Genomic DNA, 18227 nt, shown 5'->3' with positions numbered 1-18227 from the left:
CACGTTGCAAAACGCGCCAGAACCAAAATATACGACGGGCATTACGGAGTGATATATGTGGGAAACGGGCCTAGACGGAGACCTAACTCTTAAACGTGTACGTATACATGCAAGCGTACGTGTGTAAGCGTAAATAAATAAAACAAATCCACACTTTTCCGAAGAAAAATAAGGTATAAGATATGACTTGTAAATAAACGGGCGGCGGTCCGTCCGAGACACTGATGGGCAAGAGGCGGCAAAGCGAAAAGGGAAAAAAGGGTTTTCCACGCTGCGAGCTCTGCGAACAACAAAGGAAAATTGTACGAAGGTCTCCCTTCATTTGGGAGCTGTAATAATAAATGGAAAAGATTCGGTGCATGAGACTACTGCGAGCAACCTAAGGAAGAACTGAAATATTCAAGGTGCAACGGCAGATGTTGTACAAGTACCTACTAGTATGAGTTGTGAATTTTTCATAAGTTCAACGAACTTATATTTCAGATGAGTGTTTCTTAACTGGGGATGCATAGAATTGTAGCAAATTTAAAATATGTACATATGTATATATTATAATAAATTTAAAAAATCTTTATTTTGTGCAACAACATTTGAGAATTTTACTGAAACAGTTTAAACAAATTGGCAAACCCTGTCCCATCCCTTTTGCGAAAACTCAAGCTATTCAGCATCTCGATTTTCACTGATTATAAAATGCTGCAAAAATGTATTCAAAGATGTACATATTTGTGGCTGTTTATCGTTTGACCAATAGATGTCGTGGTTAATAAATGAATTCATGCCTGTTTAAGTAACTCATAAATAATTCTTAATCTGTATAGCACACTCGTTGCGTTGTAGCAATCTGTTAAACGAGTGTACATGATTGATTGCATAAATTAATAAATAAATAAATATAAAAACAAGAAAAAAGTGGTAAAACTTCGACACTTCCGACACTTTGAAAAAAATACGAAAAGGATAATAAATGTATGTATATAAAAAAATCGGATGTGACTTTATCTATGTATTTGAGGAATATAAGAAGTATACAAAACAAAATTCGATAATGGAACAAACATATATATGTGCATACATACCGGCCATGAGAGCATTTTCAATACAAATTGAGCGCAAATGTAGGGAAACTTACACAAGACCCAAGTTCTACTTCCGAATGTCGGATTTTATTTAATTTATTTTTATTACTTAATATCACAATAAATATTATAAACATAAAATATCAAGAAGGTAGAAACAATTTAAAAGGTCAAAATAAAATAATGAAATAATGATTTAAAAACAATTACTACTTCCGGTTTACGAATTCGAGCCAAAACCTTATCAACTCTAAGTTAGTACATAAAAAATATAAATATAAATTTTCAGCTTGATAGGTTCAGTGGTGTGGAAAAAATCGTGTGGTCACATTTTTTTTACTTTTCTAAGAGGAAAAAAATCATCACAATTAATACGAGAATTATTCTTGAATTTTTTGGTGAAGAAAACACATTTAAAGAGTCAAAAAAAAAAGTGAAAGAAAAATCGAAAAAAAGGAAGCAATTCAATATAACCATACAAATCTTAGCTACATATAAACTCACAGTTATACAAACGAGTCTAAGACTCAACATTGAACTTTTACCGCATCATACAACATCCACATTGTACGTATCTATGTAAGTACATATGTACAAGAAAGTAAAAAATCCACAAAAAATGCGTTTGAATATGAATCAATTTTCGTATACCACATACAATGTGTACATATGTACATCTGTGCGTTTGCGAGATGAAAAGGATTTGTACGGGATACGAAAGCACAGTCACGAAACCCCGAATAAAACCCAACTTATCGGCAAAATAATATATTCTTCGATTTGGGAATTGCAAGCTCGACCGAATCCTAAAAGCTGTTGCATTTAAACGAACGGAAAAAAATCGAGTTTGCGTCGTGTGCAAATGTTTATCTTTTTCCTTTATTTTTAGATACGGCCAAAGTATGCAATTTAGTCGATGGGTATTAAATCAATTCTACATAAACATATGAATCGAATTGCGAAAGAGTAGGTTTATGGATGCAATAAAGCCAAAAGACCATCGTCAATACTGGCTTAATACCAAAAGCATTACAATCGCAACAAACGACGACGTATAGAATTGATATGCAATTAATGTATGTAGTACGAAACACATTCTCGTCGTATTTATGACAAGAATATACATTATTATTCATAGCTTAATGCATATATACATATAACGAAACTTTTCCAAATTCGTATTTTATATTAAGATCTCTGATAGTTAAAAAAATATTTTTAGGTAATTAATAAAATATATCAATCAAGGATTATCATATATGAAATAGATATGACTTAAATAAAGTATGAGAACCTCACAATTACTCCCAAAAGGTGGGGAAAAGAATACGGAAAAAGAAGAGGGAAAAACGATGATTACTGACATCTGCGATCGTATAGATACCTGCATGTGTATAACTAATGTGCCTATTTTTTATTTAGGCCAAAGGTTCTTTACCCATGGTCAATAGACACTAACGTGAACTAGGGTGAGGAAAAATATATGTATGCTAATACAAAAATGTAATAAATAATAAGAGGTTAGTAAAAATGGTTAAGACTCGTCATAAAGGAATTGCCCCAAAGCGATACGTATGTAAATATAAATTTATAATATTACAAATATGAAATTAAATTTAAATAATGGTGACAAATAAGGATAGGTAGCCAATTCGGTAGGAACGGTTTCAACAATGAAATCAGATAAATTGGCCAACTCTGATCCAAAGTCTGGCCAGCAGCACTGGGTCAAGGCTCGAACACGTGACCCATCAGTTGTTAACATTATAAGCTGACCATTGAGCTATGTTGCTGATTGCTTTTACCCAACTAACCAAGTGAAACTAATAAAAAGCTTGTGAAATATTATAAAAACCTTCTACACATATTAATTCTGTACATACGCCAAAACTTATATACATACATATGTACATCATCATCATCTACTGCCATTCAACATATGTACATTAACCGCTGGATGAAGGCCTCTCTCGCACGCTTTCACTCGTTTCTGTTTTGCGCAACTCTCATCCATCTCATCTTCCCTGCGGTCTTCCTTTTGCCCTTTAGCATTCTCTCGGGTATCATTCTTACACTTCTTTTGTCTACCTTTCGTCCAACTTTCTTCCATTCTTCTAGCCACGTGGCCCAACCATTTCCAATTCAATATCTTCACGCTATCCTCTATATCCACTACCCTTGTCATATTTCTCACCCACGTATTCCAGTTCTTGTCTTTCCTCGTTATGCCAAGCATATAACGTTCCATACTTCATTAAGTGCATTGGACTTTGTGTAGCATCTTGACGTTCAATGTCCAAGTTTCACATCCATATGTCATCAACATAAATACATCTATATTAATTGTTAAGTACTATATTTCTTTTATTTTATTTCAATCAAACATATTAGCCAGCAGCATAGCTCGATCGTTAAGCTTCTGTTTAGCGTCGAGAGGCGCCGGGGTTCGATACCTGGCCCGGGCCTCGAATGAAAATGTATTTTTCAGAGTATGCTGTTGGTCAGACCTGGATTTATGACTCCAGGTTGATCGTTTCCTATCGGAGTTTGCAAATTTTTCTGATTTCATTGTTGAAACGGTTCCCGATTAAAATTGGCTAAAATCTTTCCTACCTACTATGTCACCATTATTTGAGTATGATTAATGTACAATAAAATGTATGTACAATTCATAAATGTCTCGTTAATTTGCGAGTTTTAGTGTCTCGCAATACAGCGACTTGTATTTATAATAAAAATGCTGCGATTAATTGGCCAGGAAGGCGCATTCGGGTTTACCTGTAAAGCCTTCCTGGGATATATGTAACAAATATGGATATATGCAGTGGTGTAGTCGGACCAGGTCACCGCCCTGGCACTTTGATTGATATAAACATTGTTTTGTGAGTACAATTAAAACATATTATGACTAAAATTTCATATAAAATTTTTTATTCCAAATATTGTGAGCAGACTCTCGTTCTAACACTCGATGACCAGAATCGAATAGCAATCTGAGCACATTAAAAACTTAAAAGATGTGTAATGAACTTTATTGGATTTTTTATCTAAAACCACCTAAAACTTCGAAAAAAAAAACATTATTTGAACTATTGACCATACGCACTTGAGGATAGATAAAATGAGGGAACTCAGCTTAAATGAATAGTCATCTCTTAATTCACATGTTCGAATGTGATTATGTATGTACATATGTACATGGTTTTAACATTGCTAAAAGCAAACGTTGCTGTTGACACACAAACACAGGTTTTGCAAAATCAAAGATGTTGAAGAAGGTGCGGTGCATTGTGGAAGTTTTTATAAAATATAAAAAAAATACATCATAATTTCAACAAGTAAGAATATTTGTTAATTATTATTTGATTTTTTTTATAAATATTTCAACTACCAATATTAGGATACAACCTTTTTTTTTAGAAAAGAAAAAAGCGGGGGACGGGGGGTCATAAAAATTAAACACCGACCTGGTTATTTTTAATTTAGCACTACACCACTGGATATATGTATATAATATAATAAGTAGAGGTAGGATAGCCAAGGGGCCGCTCATTGTTCCATTGTTGTAAATCCTTTGTAAAAAAGGTTCAGCAAACCTTTAACAATGCATTTACAACATTTGAACAATACGCGGCACCTTCTGGGTCCGGGCTTTAATAATAAGTGCATACGACAGCGCAGACATCAAAAGCACAAAACCACCTCATCCAACTAAGGGGAAAGTTTTCATAATTAGAATCCGACAACTAAACATCGAGTGCATAAATACAGAATCACGTCCATACGATGCAGTTAGTGTGTGTTAAGACGTATTAGTCTCGGCTGAAGGAGCATAGAGGTGCTACAAGGACCAAGTTGTTCTTTGAGTCAGTGGCGTTGTCTTGCCGCATCCATTACCCAGCAATCCTGCGGTGCACCACCCACCCCTCCTGATGTAAACGGAGCAGTATCCTCCCCCGAACCATCTCGCATTCGAGACCATGCCGTGCGGTTGAGACGAAAACGTTTAAGTGCGACGACGTCTACGACAAATAATTGCGACGAACTAACGACGCGAGTGAGCCAACGAAACAGAGAAACATAATTAAAACCGAATCTGGCTTCAGTGCTACACAGCCACTCGGTAATTAATAAGACGACGAGTGCGGTGGCGCTAATTGCGAAAAACGCTCGTCAAAAGCACACAAACGCCGAAACTCGGCGTTTAATTAATCATACTTTGACTCGATGTCGCTGAAATTTTCGAGTTAAATGCGTTAAGAAGGACGAGATGTGACGCATGTAAGTAAAGTTCTGTCTAGGTGACTCTGCGTCGAATCGAGGAACTTTATACGGCAGTGTTCGACGATTTACCTTTGGTTCGTTTGAACCAACATATAAAATTATAAAGGACAATTATCACAATACAATTTTTGACCGAAGCAATATTATGTTAGATTTTAAATCTGACATAAAAGGTTTAGAAAGATCTGCCGTAACCAAATGTATAAGTACATCTGTTATACGAAAGATATCAAACTCGCAAAAATAATATTATATTCTGCCCATACCGTCTCTGGATTTTTACTTTATCTATGTACGTAGTAACAATAGATGAAGTTTTGTAATCATGCGAAAATTCTAACTCGAGATTTTGACCGATTCGAACTCAGAATCAATTACTGATCACGTTTTCATGATCTAGAAAAAATGTGTGTGTGTGTCTGTGTATTTTGGGGATTTTTTGAACACCGTTAGTCCATCGAACCAAAACTTAGTATCGGTTACTGAAATTCTTATCGACACGACGTAGGATTTTTCCATTTTTTTTCTATATATGTACAGGTGTAGTGGCCTGTTACACGCATTCATACACTTAAAAAAACAGAAGGGAAAACTACATAGATAGATTTATATAATTTAAAACTACATAGATTTATATAATTTAAGCTATCTAGCTAATTAAAAAAATTCATTCTTAATTACTTAACTCTAAAATTGTATGTATAAATTTATATGCACTGTCCTTCACAGAGGTATCTCCTCGCACCTCGCAAGAATTCATCCACGGTCTTAGAAGACCTGACGCACTCAGGGAGGGCATTGTACATGAGCACACCCCTGTGAAAAACACCACCAATTGTCTTCTTTTTTTTTCTTACTCTACCTACAACTAAATTGTTCTTATTTCCAGTATAATAACTATGTATATCTCTATTTCTTATTGTATAATCCTTAAATAATAACTTATGATCTAACTTATCAACAAAAGACAATGTACTAAGATTTACATAAATCAACAATATGTTACTATTTCGTGCTAAATAAAATATTATTAATTGTTATATTTGTATATTATACAGAAATAGGATTCATTAACGATTTGAATTGAATTATTTTTAAAGAAATACGAACATACAATATCAACAATAATTCGAAATGTTGTATGTAATTATAATTAATTATTTTTTCATAATCTTGATTTTAAAACCTCACTATATACAACTAACCCTCATATATAATATAACGAGCTGAATCGACTTTATTTAATATGCTGCCATTACGGGTCTTGCCCCAAGGTGTCACCACAAATTTGTACGTATGCACTTAACATTATTATTATAATGTTAAGTGTATACGTACAAATTCCACCAACCATTTGGTACTTAGTCAAATCACTAACAGCCTACTATTATTCAAAACAACCCTCTACGTAGTAATGAAAATTCAGCCCATATATGTATGTACCTACCATTATAGGTCCTGGTATTTTCCTTCTATCATTACAAACACAGTACAAAAGAACCGATAGACTTACTAACTTGCGGTAACGTTCGCTTAGAGACGAATACGAAAAGTCGCACAGAAGTGGGAGGGGAGGAGGCGGAAGTATACCCCACACCGTATAAGGAAAGGAATCGTTTTTGCCGATAAATTACGCGGGCGTGGCGCCAGTTAAGGGTTTATTTGCGAAAATTCAAAGCGAAACGCGCGCACTTCAGCGCAGACAAAAAGGCGCCCCGAGAAAAAAGTAATTAAGGGAAACGCGGGGACCCACACCGAGACAGAGGGAGAAATCACAAGGGGAGGGGGCTGAAAAATAAAAAAGAGGTTCCTTTCGTCCTCTAACTACGGCGAAATTAATTTCAGTGTTAACGGCGATTGTGAAATTCAGTCATTCGGCCTTTGTTGGAAGAGAAACGCGCGAGTGTATGTAATCGTGGGTAGATGTTGTCCTCCTGAAAAACGCCTCGTTTCCTCGTTTTATTCCTGAAACCCAACACCGGCCGCGATAAAAGTATATTAGAATTTAATTTGCCGACAAAAGCACCTCCCGACCCTCCCACTGATTCCGCACCACCTCTTCCCACCCTCTTTAAATATTTAATTAAATCCGAATTACGCGAAAGAGAGTGAGAAAAAAAACGGCCGAACGACCGTGGACCGCTCAAAAGATTTCGCGAATGCGAAATAAACCGAAAAGTTAATATTGCCGGACAATCAAATTGTAGCTGTTGTAAAATCGGTCCCAATGCTATTTCTAACGCGAACAATCCCCGTACATTATCAGGCCGATTACGATTCGGGAACATTGCACTAAATAGTACGAAAAATTCAAACGTTCCGAATCAAAACACACTTTCCAATTAAAAAATCATTTATTCATAACCAGCAGAATATAATAGTGGTTAGCATATAATGCTTTGAAAACAGCGGTCACGAATTGAAATCCCACTGGCTTCTGCTGGCCAGACCTTGGATTTGTGACTCCAGGTCGAGATTTTCATTCAAACAGTTCCAACAAATCGGCAACCTTGCCCATTTTCTCGCAAATCTCGTGTTTTCAGCAATCTCGAATTTCACCGAATTGTATAAAATGCTGCAAATTTACAAATCTGACCATTAATATATCTGTGAATGTTAACTGAATTTCGCTGAACTGTATAAAAATGCTGAAAATTTACAAATTTGACTATAGATGTCTCTGTGGGTGTTAATTGATATGTATTTACTTTGTATAATACATACTTGTATCAAATGTACAATGTTTCTGGCCAGGAAGGCGTATTGGGGTTACCTGTTAGGCTTTCTTGGTATAGATTAAAAATAAATATTTTAATTTAACCCCCAAAATTATTAATAAAATAGGATTCTAAAATATAATTGACAATTGTAGTACAGCTTAATATCCCTTCCTTCAACTATTATAACTGTCATAGTTTAATGTTAGTTTCGAGTCTAAACTAACAACGCGATTAAATTAAGCATTTATATTTTGTTGTGAGTACGCACACTATTATAATACAAGCCAAAATTTATTTCTATTAAGTTTCAAAACTACTCCGTCAACCTTTGTAACTGCCAAAGTTTATTGTTGTTATAGTTTCGTTGAGTAAGACGTCTCATATTTTATTAAATCAATCCAGGAAAATTTTCACATAAATGATAGTATGTACCTATGTATGTACCTATATTCACCTAGATTCTATATAGTACCTAGATTCACCTGACTTAACTATTTGAAACATTTTCAATTTTAAATAATTTAATAATATTATAATGTAATCTATTAGGTGAGTAGCGCTCGTGGACCAATGGTTTGTTTACTAGCGCTGATTACCTTATCTCGTGTTCGCGCCAAAAGGGCCTCAGTGTGTAGAGGAGGCGAGTACAACGACCAATAGGGTCTCGCGAGCCATCGACCAATCATCTGAGTACTCAACGAGTATAAATATTGGGCGCTTTTGTACCGTGGGTCATTCGATGATGGCGGGCCGACGGGTGCATACCAATAAGGAAACTTTTAAAACACTGCGTTTTTTTCTCCGATCCTGGAAACCACTTTTCACGTCCACGCAAACGTTTTTATAAACACAAACAACCCCCGGAATGTGAAAACGTAGATATATGTTATTTAGTGAATAAAAATAGTGAAACAAAAGCACAGCTCGAGCTTGTATTATATATAACTCCACATAATCGTCAGAAGGCAGCTTCAAATTCGAATCCCTGTCAATGGGCATTAACATTGACAATTAAAGAAATTCGTGAGAATTACTGCGGAGCAAAAGACAAGGGGGAAAACCACTGCGGTAAATTTTCCATAGTAAATCTACCACGGAGAGAAAATTATAAACGACCCCGTGTCCTAGACGTTTCTTAAATGTAGCAATGATGCGAAGAATTTCCCAGCTCAAAATGGCAGACTTTAAGAAAATTACCCAAGATAGGGAAGAGTTGCTGTTATAGTGTCTGCCCGTGGTAGTCGCCTACTTCCAAACACGGATACGGCACAACAAGAAGAAGAAGATACATATATGTAATTTGAAACGACGAAGGATAGTTTTTTACGATTCCAAAACTGCATTTGACGAAAAATCAGTCGAAATTGAGCAAGCAATTTTTCACCCGATAAATTGCAGTGAGAAATTGAAAAAATGCAGTGAAAATTTTCAGTGAGTTGTCTCCGTAAAGTCAGTCTCCTGATTTGAAACGATTTACCCAAGTTGAACGCACAAATGTCTGGTCTAGTGTCCACGACACTCTTCAGCTCCAAGTTGCTTCTCTCACTCCAAATATATGTAACTAGTATTGTACCTGATAACATATCATCGCATGGGTGTTGGTATATTAAGTTATTAAATAAAAAATAAATAAAATAAATGTGTCGGTTCGATCCACACGCGGTCGAATTTTCTTCAAACACCTTTTAAATATTTTATTTTATTTTATTGTCACAAATCAATACACACTCGCCATTACAGATTTGCTCCAATGCGACGGGTGTACGTTAATGAAATACATAAACAATCAGAAATACAGTAATACATACATATACAATCAGAATATATAGAATATAACAATTAATCAGAAATAATAATCATAGTGACATCTATGGATTTCAGATTACTGTGTATAATTAATACAAATTATACACAGGCAGATTTTTGTGACAACAGAATTAGATTTAATACCAATTTTCAGGAACCGTTTCAGCAATGATCAGATAAAATTGGCAAACTCTGATAGAGAAACGATCGATTTGGAGTCACAAAACCCCCAAATCTAACCAGCAGTGGCGAGGACACGAACCTATGACCTCAGTGATGCTAAATATATGTATACGCTATCACTAAGCCAAACTGCTGGCTATATAAATATATTTATATTTAATTGTTTAATATGAAAAAAAAGAACGTATTTTATGGTTGTACCGCCTGCTCGCACAGTTCTTTTTCGAATGGCTCCTATTCCAAGAACTATTCGACTTCTCAATTAAATCGTTGCTACCATGCCTGAATGCGATATTTTCCACCTAAGTGAGCGTACATTATCGGATATTATTTTAACATATTTATCTGGTAACCTACGCTCATCATTATTCTCTTAATTTTAATGTGATGTATGTGTGGAATCTTAATCTACTCTCTTCCATTTGGGCCTCGCATGGATGTTTTGTATTTGTAGCTTGTTCTTATTTATCGGAACAGGCTGCAGGTGCAAGACATTCCCTTGTTTGTATTTTTTCTTATTTTAAATTTTAATTACTATAAAGTTTTTTATGATTGTGTTAAATGCTGTATTATTTTTTACTTTTCTTTTTTTATAATTTTTTGCTTTTTTTTGTTGTATCTACATATTATTTTTTTATTTTATTTTTTGTTTTCTCCCTCTCTAATTTTATTTTATTATGTAGGCCATTGTGGCGCATTAGGTTCTTCCTGTAATGCCACAATGGTCAAAAACGTTAAATAAATAAATAAATGATAGAAGCAGTCAAACATATGCCCCGATATCAATTCAATTAAAAGTTGAAAGTCAGAACTGAACGAAACAAGCAGTTTCGATAAGTACTACGCCAAGCAAACGTATAGTAATTATCGAGCAGTGGATAGCTGATTTCGAACGACAAACATTTTAGCGGGCATTTTCCCAACGTATGAAATTGCAGTAGGAGAGGCACTATATTATGCACGAACTCGACCGGCGCGCTGCACAACATCATGCAAATGTATGCAGACTCGGATTTACATGCATAATATGCGAAGATATTTCCACGGTCTCTTTAAAAGAAGTCCACCATTCGGTTTTATTAAAACTTTATTATACGTACGAAACTTTACACCTACCTAAGCCACACCGTGAGATAAAATCCGAAAAGGAGGCGAAGGGGAAATTCACCGGCATTAATTACACGAGAGAAACTCTTCGACGTGCACGTCTTCCGCGCGATAAATTTATTATTGACAGTTTAGAACGGTATCGGCGACTCATAACGGAGTTCTGTCGCTAATCGGTTTACTCATTAAGAGGCTCCGATCACGCATTTAACGAGCGACGGGTCAAAAATGATCGCTATATGTATATTCGCTAATGTGAACACATACATACATCCTAGTACAAAGTCGGCCGTGGCGAATTTTCCAACTACACAGGCTGAAATACAGCTTCCGGTTGGGAAAGGGGTGAGCAATTACGATAATTTATCGACACTTCATCACAAACGTGTCGATTTAATTAACCATAAAAGTGTCCCGTGTTTGAATAAGTTAAATATAATGTGTGTGTGTGTGAGTTAAATTTATACGGCGATTTTCCCGTTGGACGGATCGCAAGTGGAAGTTGGAAAATGAGATAAGGGTGGTGGAAGTGGGGGCGGCGGTGGTGGTGGAAAAAAAAGAAATGAAAGGAAATCGAAGCGAAGACCATTTCCATAGACGTTTCACGTCGTCGACATTATTGGCGTCATTAACGACACTATAAAAGGGAGGAAAATGACACTTGACCGAGCACTAAACTAAAGTAATATCGCAACCGCAATTCGAAAAGCTCTCGGGCGCAGTAAAAGCGATCCAGTTAACCGCAATGAAAACATACGAAAGCGACTAAAGACACTATTGAGTCAATTGGCTGACCCAATTAAAAATGTAGCCGACCAGAACGGTGCTAAGGTCAATTTATTTCATATTATAAAAGTGGGAACATACAATATAATATGTACATTGTGTTACTATATTTAAAAATACTATATCAATACTGATATATAAAATATATATGTAGTATCTGATTGTCAGACGACATGAGACTCGTTGGGCGGTTTAAAACATTGTTTATAACTGGGAGAGCCACAACGAAATGTCTGTCACATTACACGTTACCAAACTCATCATTAATCAGGCATGCCAACTTAATCATTCATACATGCATTATTTTAGGTTATAAAACTAAATCCCACATATATATAAGCAAGAGGTACGTGGGCCATGTTACAATCACATTCAAAATCAGTGGTTAGATATTATTTTCATACTGAATGAAATAGGGGAAAATGTTAAAAGCCGCAGCATACGTACATACATTATGTTATATTTTAATGGGATAGTGTAAAATAAATTTATGAGATGAAAGTGAAAAAAGTAGCTGTTACCACTGTTTTTGATCTGTGAGTTACGAAGGAGCGGTAAAAAGCCACGTTTGGATAGTTAGCTGTCATCATTTTGATCTGATACAAGATTCCGATGTAATTTTTAATGATTAAGCTCCTCTAGCTTCATATCGGAGACATTAGCTTACTTCAATGTTAGCTAGCCGCCGTATGTCGGTAAATTACCCCGAAGCGATCTGAAGAGTGGAAGTGGTTTCAAATCAGATCACAAATTTCTGATGGGCAGGAATTTCATGTAACTAACCGTGTGAATTTAATAAAAAGTAGCAGTTATAACTGTTCAACTATGTACGTACATAACCTGTGAAATTAAATAGAGGAGGCGAGAAGGCATATCTGATTGTCATCACGTTGATCTGACAGACGATTCTGATGATTAAATTCGTCTAGGGTTATGTCGGAGACATTTGCTTACTTAAACGAAAGCTAATTTCCGTATGCCGGTAAAATATCAAAGGAATCGAAAGAGCGGAGTGTTTCAAAATCAGCTCACAAATTTTCTCACTAATGTTTTTTTCTTTTAAGTGGATAAAATCTGTAAATTCAAGTGATTTCTCACAGTGGTGACCAAATGATTAAAATTTCACATACCGTAAAGCAAGTATTTGCCGAACTTCTTGAGGTGATAATCTCCAAGCAGCTCCAGCAGCCCACTCGGCAGCCTCAGCTGGCCTTTCTACGGCTAAAAGAGCTGCCGCTTGTGTCAATCGTCCGAAGCGGTCTCGAGCCGAAAACGAAGACAGGTTACCCAAATACGAACAAAGCGTTCTCACTTCTCGTTCGACGATCAACCCACCAAGCTAAATAAAAAATATTTTCACAAGATTTGAATTTGCATAAATATATGTATAATATTACAATTAAATGCAATCAATCATTACCCTATTGAAAGTAGATTTCAATATCAACTTCTCCCATCTCTGGTTGCAATCAACAGTTATGGAAGTCAATAGAGCGTCGAAATTGGCCGGTGTCAAAGAATCTTTGAACGAACTTAGCAAACTATCTAAGTTCATTACCAAAGTTTGTGCAAAATTTTCATCAGATTCATATGCTGCAAAATCGTCCTAAAATAATAGAAAATATGCTTGTATGAATGCATTTTTAAAATATTGAAACTATCTTCATGCTAATTTTAAAATCAAAACCTCATTAGGATGGTGATTGTATTGATTGAATGCATCAATCCAAGGATTCAATCTCGGTTTTACAGCACTCGAAAGTAATAACCGTAGACCGTACTCAGTGACGCTTTTAAGATTTACCGTAACACCAGATAATCCTAAAAATCAATGAATCAAATAAACAATGAGTTTCAAAAACATTTCTTTATTTAAAAAATATACATACCTGATAAACAACTTTCAACTTTCGCTCTTTCCGTTTCACTCATTGAAGAATGCTGCTGAACAATTTCCGCCATCATCGATTGACATAACGTTTCCACATATTCCACACTTACATCACTATTGTTCAAATGAGCCTGAAAGTATATTTACAAATATAATTCAAAATCCTATACATATTCAATGTTACATGTTGAATACCTACCAAAAACATTGCTTTTTGTGTTTCAGTATCGCCAGGTTGCAGCCGACCCTGTTGTATTGTTGTATGAATTGCAGAATATGCTTGAGCTAAATCCAAATAGCCGCAAGGATAACCCTGACGCAGAGCCTTCTTCAAAGCTCCGCACACAGCTCCTTCTAAAACGCCACTTGACATATTTACAACAGCGCACACTCCGTCGATACTACCAGTAGAAGAAGCTCTCCTACAATTATGAAATTTCATTAAAAAATTTCGAATTCAATAACATAATAGTCATTGCAATAAAAAATTGAATACCTAATACATTTACGTATGATGAAAAATACATCATCAATTAAACTTGTCGTCAGTTGTCCTTCTTCCAAAGAATCAATTGAGATGGCCTTCTGTGCACTTTCTTCCATGAAATACCTGTAAAAAAATCGAACCGTAATAATTGCATATACAGAGTGACCACAAAGAACATTGTCATGTTTGATGAGTTGCTACTTCTGGAAGGGAGAGTCATGGAGTGGTGAGGGTGTAGCCATTGACCTTCTAATCACTAATGAATCGCCATTTTGTATTCAGTAGCAATGGAACAGTGGTTCATTATAAAATGGGTTGAAAAATTGCGAACCACGGGTAACATAATGAAGAAAAAATCACCAGCCACTCGACAAACGGTGCGAATAGATGGCCAGGATTGAAAACTGCATCGGGGAAGATGGGCGTCACTTTTCAGACGTAAATGGCATATCCCCTCAAATGTGTTACATTAGTTAAATAAATTATTTAAGAAATTAATCTACAACATGCTTGAGTTTGGGTCTTCAACGTTGAGACCGATTCTACCATGTTGGTGGATCCACTTTACTTCCTTCCTATCCGTCGTATCAAACAGCGTGCATTAAACCACACTGTCAATTCATTCCTTTCGCTCCCATACCTGGTGACTACGATAATTGAGGTATATAGCCTACAAAATTTTCCGGCATACACCACGTCATAGCCCTTATCGAGGGATCAAGCAATCAAGCGGCATACTTCCGACCCGTGACGCGAGGGGCTACAATAACAAAACGAGCAACCTACAGACCTACCGATCTGCCTATACCTATGCTGATGCCAATCACAACTAGTACCATTGTAAAAAGGAAAAAAATGTAGGGGCGCGAGTGCATGACATCACCACATACCAAAGTTATGCATGACATCACCACATACCGAACGGCCATTCAGCTACATATCACGAACCACCCTCATCAACCATCAACTCATGCCAAAGCCCGCGCCCACAAGCCTAGTCTCACTGGGACAGGCTACACAGGCCGCAACATACGTCCATGAGTTGCGCAACATCATCGCCTTCAAAACTGCTGGCCACCTCGAGCAGAACTTGGCACCAGATTTGGGGCAGCGTCACACAGCGGATGGCCCACAACCACATAATATCATTTTGTTTCTTCTTATTTATAAATTGTAACATTTTTTGCATCGTTATCACTTGGGGGTGAGTACTGTAGGGGCTTTACGACATGGTCGAGTTTGGCTCACCATCCTGCGAGTTGAGACCGATTCTAACATGTTTGTGCCTCCCGGCCGTCGTATTTAAAAGGGCTGTACACCCGAAACCTTAATTTTGTTGCCGTTCCTTTCTTCGATATATATATTGAGTGAATGTATATATTGAGTGATTGCGACAATATATATCAATATATATATATTGAGTGAATGCGACAGTTGCGCTTCGACCAGATAAAACGTATTTTAAATTGATAAAATCGAGGTTTCGTATTCTCCTATTTTCTCCTCAGAAACTGGACCAATTTTTAAAAAAATTTCATCATCGGTATGAGAAAGATATTTCCTGTGCAACTATGTGGGTATTTTTTTTTAAATCGACCGTTAAATAAGCACGCTGGACTCTTTTCGTGGGTGTAAAAAAGAGGCGATTTTATTGATGTTTGGCGGCTCCTAGCTCCTATAAAAAATAACTAATCAAAAAAATAAAACGATAGATGCAACCCAATGGTGGATATCCATAATTGAGGAAGGGAGAAGTCTAATACGTTTGTATGGACAAGGCGCTGGTGTCCAGCCCTCTTAACGACGTGCATTTCATTCCTTCTGCCCAGTTGTTTTGCTTTTTTAAAAATGACAATGCTCCTTGTGGTCACCTTGTACCATATGTTACAATTATAATAAAAATCTAAATGCAAATACCTTTCCAATAGTAAATAGTCTCCTAATAAATTTTGGGCAGTCCTACTAAGATCGGATTTACTAATAAAAAGAGCTAGTTCATTTTTTAAAGCTGCCTTCTTCTCGGCATCGGTTACTCCAACATCAATGTCACCCTAGAAATTATTTAAAAAATTAGTTAATAAATTCATAAGCTATACCAAATATATGTTAACGATTACTCACTAATATCCGCCGTCTTATGAATTTAAAAAACAATTCAACTCTGGAATGCATAACAGATATTTCACCGATCAAAACATCTAATGCTTTCGGGTCTAGTTTATCCTTCAATGATGATCCGGAACTGCTAGTTCCGTTTTTGTTGTACTCGTTAATTTGGAATAAAATTTTGTGGAATTGACGGACTTTCGTGAATTCCGTCATGACTTTAGCTGCTTGCCGATCGCATTCCTTTTGTAATACAACTACGGCAGAAAGCAACCTTCCAGGACCGTAATACGTCTCAATTAGAGGTTGATGAACTTCAATGGTGTGAGCGATTGTTTCAAACAATTGTGTGAATGTGTCGGCGAATATAATAGACGCACGTTTATCAGTGGAACTAGTTGCTAGCGCCGTATGAATAATCTTGTGAGACGATTCTTGAATCTTGAATTGAATGAATACAAATAATTAAGCTTTAAAAAAATAATGAGAAATGTAACTAATGATAAAATTATGCTTTACCTTGGAGCACAAATAAACGGAAAACTTTTGTAAACCTTCATCGTGCATTCCTAAAAGTGGAAATATTTTGAAAAATCTCTCAACAGATGCCAAATCTTCTTTTTTTACAGCTTCGTTGAATCTAAAATGAACTTTCATTAATATGTTGCTTAGCAACAATTTTATACCCGTAACATTTATTACATACCTGTTAGTAACAGCAGTTCGTAATTTATCTGCTGCATTGTGTAATGTGACACACGATTGATTCACAGCACTACTACTGACTGTTTTATTCTCAATTTTGCCTCCTTCACTATCAGACGTATCGGAGACATCAGCCGCGGTCTGCCTCAGAATGGAAGGATCCATTGAAAGAAATCGATGAACATGAGCTGCGCCTTTTTCATAATCTTCATTCTTTAATGCAGTCTGTACTCCTTCACTGCACAGTTGAAGATCAATGAGATCATGAACCCTTTGCTGACACTCGGACACCCGACTCTAAAGATTTTGTGAAAATCAGTTTAGAATGCTTCATCGTAAGTTGAATTGTTGTAATCTTAGACATATACATACCCTAGCTTCATCCAATTGGCGTACTTTGGCACTAACGTTTTCGGCAAGATCTGAAGTGAACTTAATCATATCAGCCAAGCGCACAGCATCGCCCTTTAAATTTTGAAGGTTTGGTAAAGCCTGACTGATGGAACGTAATTTCCCACCTAAATGGCATTGTCTCAATAGCAATGCCTCGAGCGCGGCATTCACTTCCTCCTGAAAGAAACATTAGTATGAATACGTCACCACTATGGGAATCACAAACTAACTATTTATGAATAAAATTGTACGATTATGAACTACGACGGTGCAATTATTAATTACCTCTTCCTTTTCGATTTCTTCGCAAGCTTGTCGTATTCCCTCATCGTTGGATACATCTATTTGACTCTCGTACATCAAATCTGACATTTCCACCGGCGACAAAACGTCAAACGTCACATCACTGTCACACGGCCAACGAATCGAGCCGCTTCTTTTGGCCATAAGCGAGTATTTTGTGCAACCTATTTCACATTTATACAATTACCGTAATAAATTTTAAGTACCCGAATTTATGTAAATTTACATCACCAGATTGTAATGTAAACTGAGTGTACAAAATCTTAAACTATAATTGTATTCATGCAAGAAATTAACATCAAATTGTACAATCGCAGTTTTGTCAAATCTTTATAATTACACAAGCGAATGGGGCATTCTACACTATCAATATTATT

At 36.2% G+C, this 18227-nt stretch overlaps 1 protein-coding gene across 1 annotated transcript in view; it reads right to left on the bottom strand.

The window, feature by feature from the left end:
- Window positions 1-18005, bottom strand: part of Cog4 (conserved oligomeric Golgi complex subunit 4) — a 50149-nt gene extending 32144 nt beyond the window's left edge. Inside the window, exons 1-12 of the mRNA XM_077443853.1 lie at window positions 17833-18005; window positions 17527-17724; window positions 17156-17451; window positions 16969-17089; window positions 16465-16890; window positions 16261-16394; window positions 14353-14466; window positions 14056-14278; window positions 13855-13987; window positions 13653-13786; window positions 13386-13571; window positions 13096-13304 (exon numbers count right to left, since the gene is read on the bottom strand). Of these exons, the coding sequence (XP_077299979.1) occupies window positions 13096-13304; window positions 13386-13571; window positions 13653-13786; window positions 13855-13987; window positions 14056-14278; window positions 14353-14466; window positions 16261-16394; window positions 16465-16890; window positions 16969-17089; window positions 17156-17451; window positions 17527-17724; window positions 17833-17994 (2336 nt within the window). The 5' untranslated portion in view covers window positions 17995-18005. The remainder of the gene's footprint in view (window positions 1-13095; window positions 13305-13385; window positions 13572-13652; window positions 13787-13854; window positions 13988-14055; window positions 14279-14352; window positions 14467-16260; window positions 16395-16464; window positions 16891-16968; window positions 17090-17155; window positions 17452-17526; window positions 17725-17832) is intronic.
- Between the last annotated feature and the right edge of the window lie 222 nt (window positions 18006-18227).

Source organism: Arctopsyche grandis, chromosome 13 (assembly GCF_051622035.1).
Source record: "Arctopsyche grandis isolate Sample6627 chromosome 13, ASM5162203v2, whole genome shotgun sequence".
Taxonomy (NCBI): Eukaryota; Metazoa; Arthropoda; class Insecta; order Trichoptera; family Hydropsychidae; genus Arctopsyche; species Arctopsyche grandis.
The sequence above is the reverse complement of the archived record's forward strand: the minus strand, read 5'-3'. Positions and strand labels throughout refer to the sequence as shown.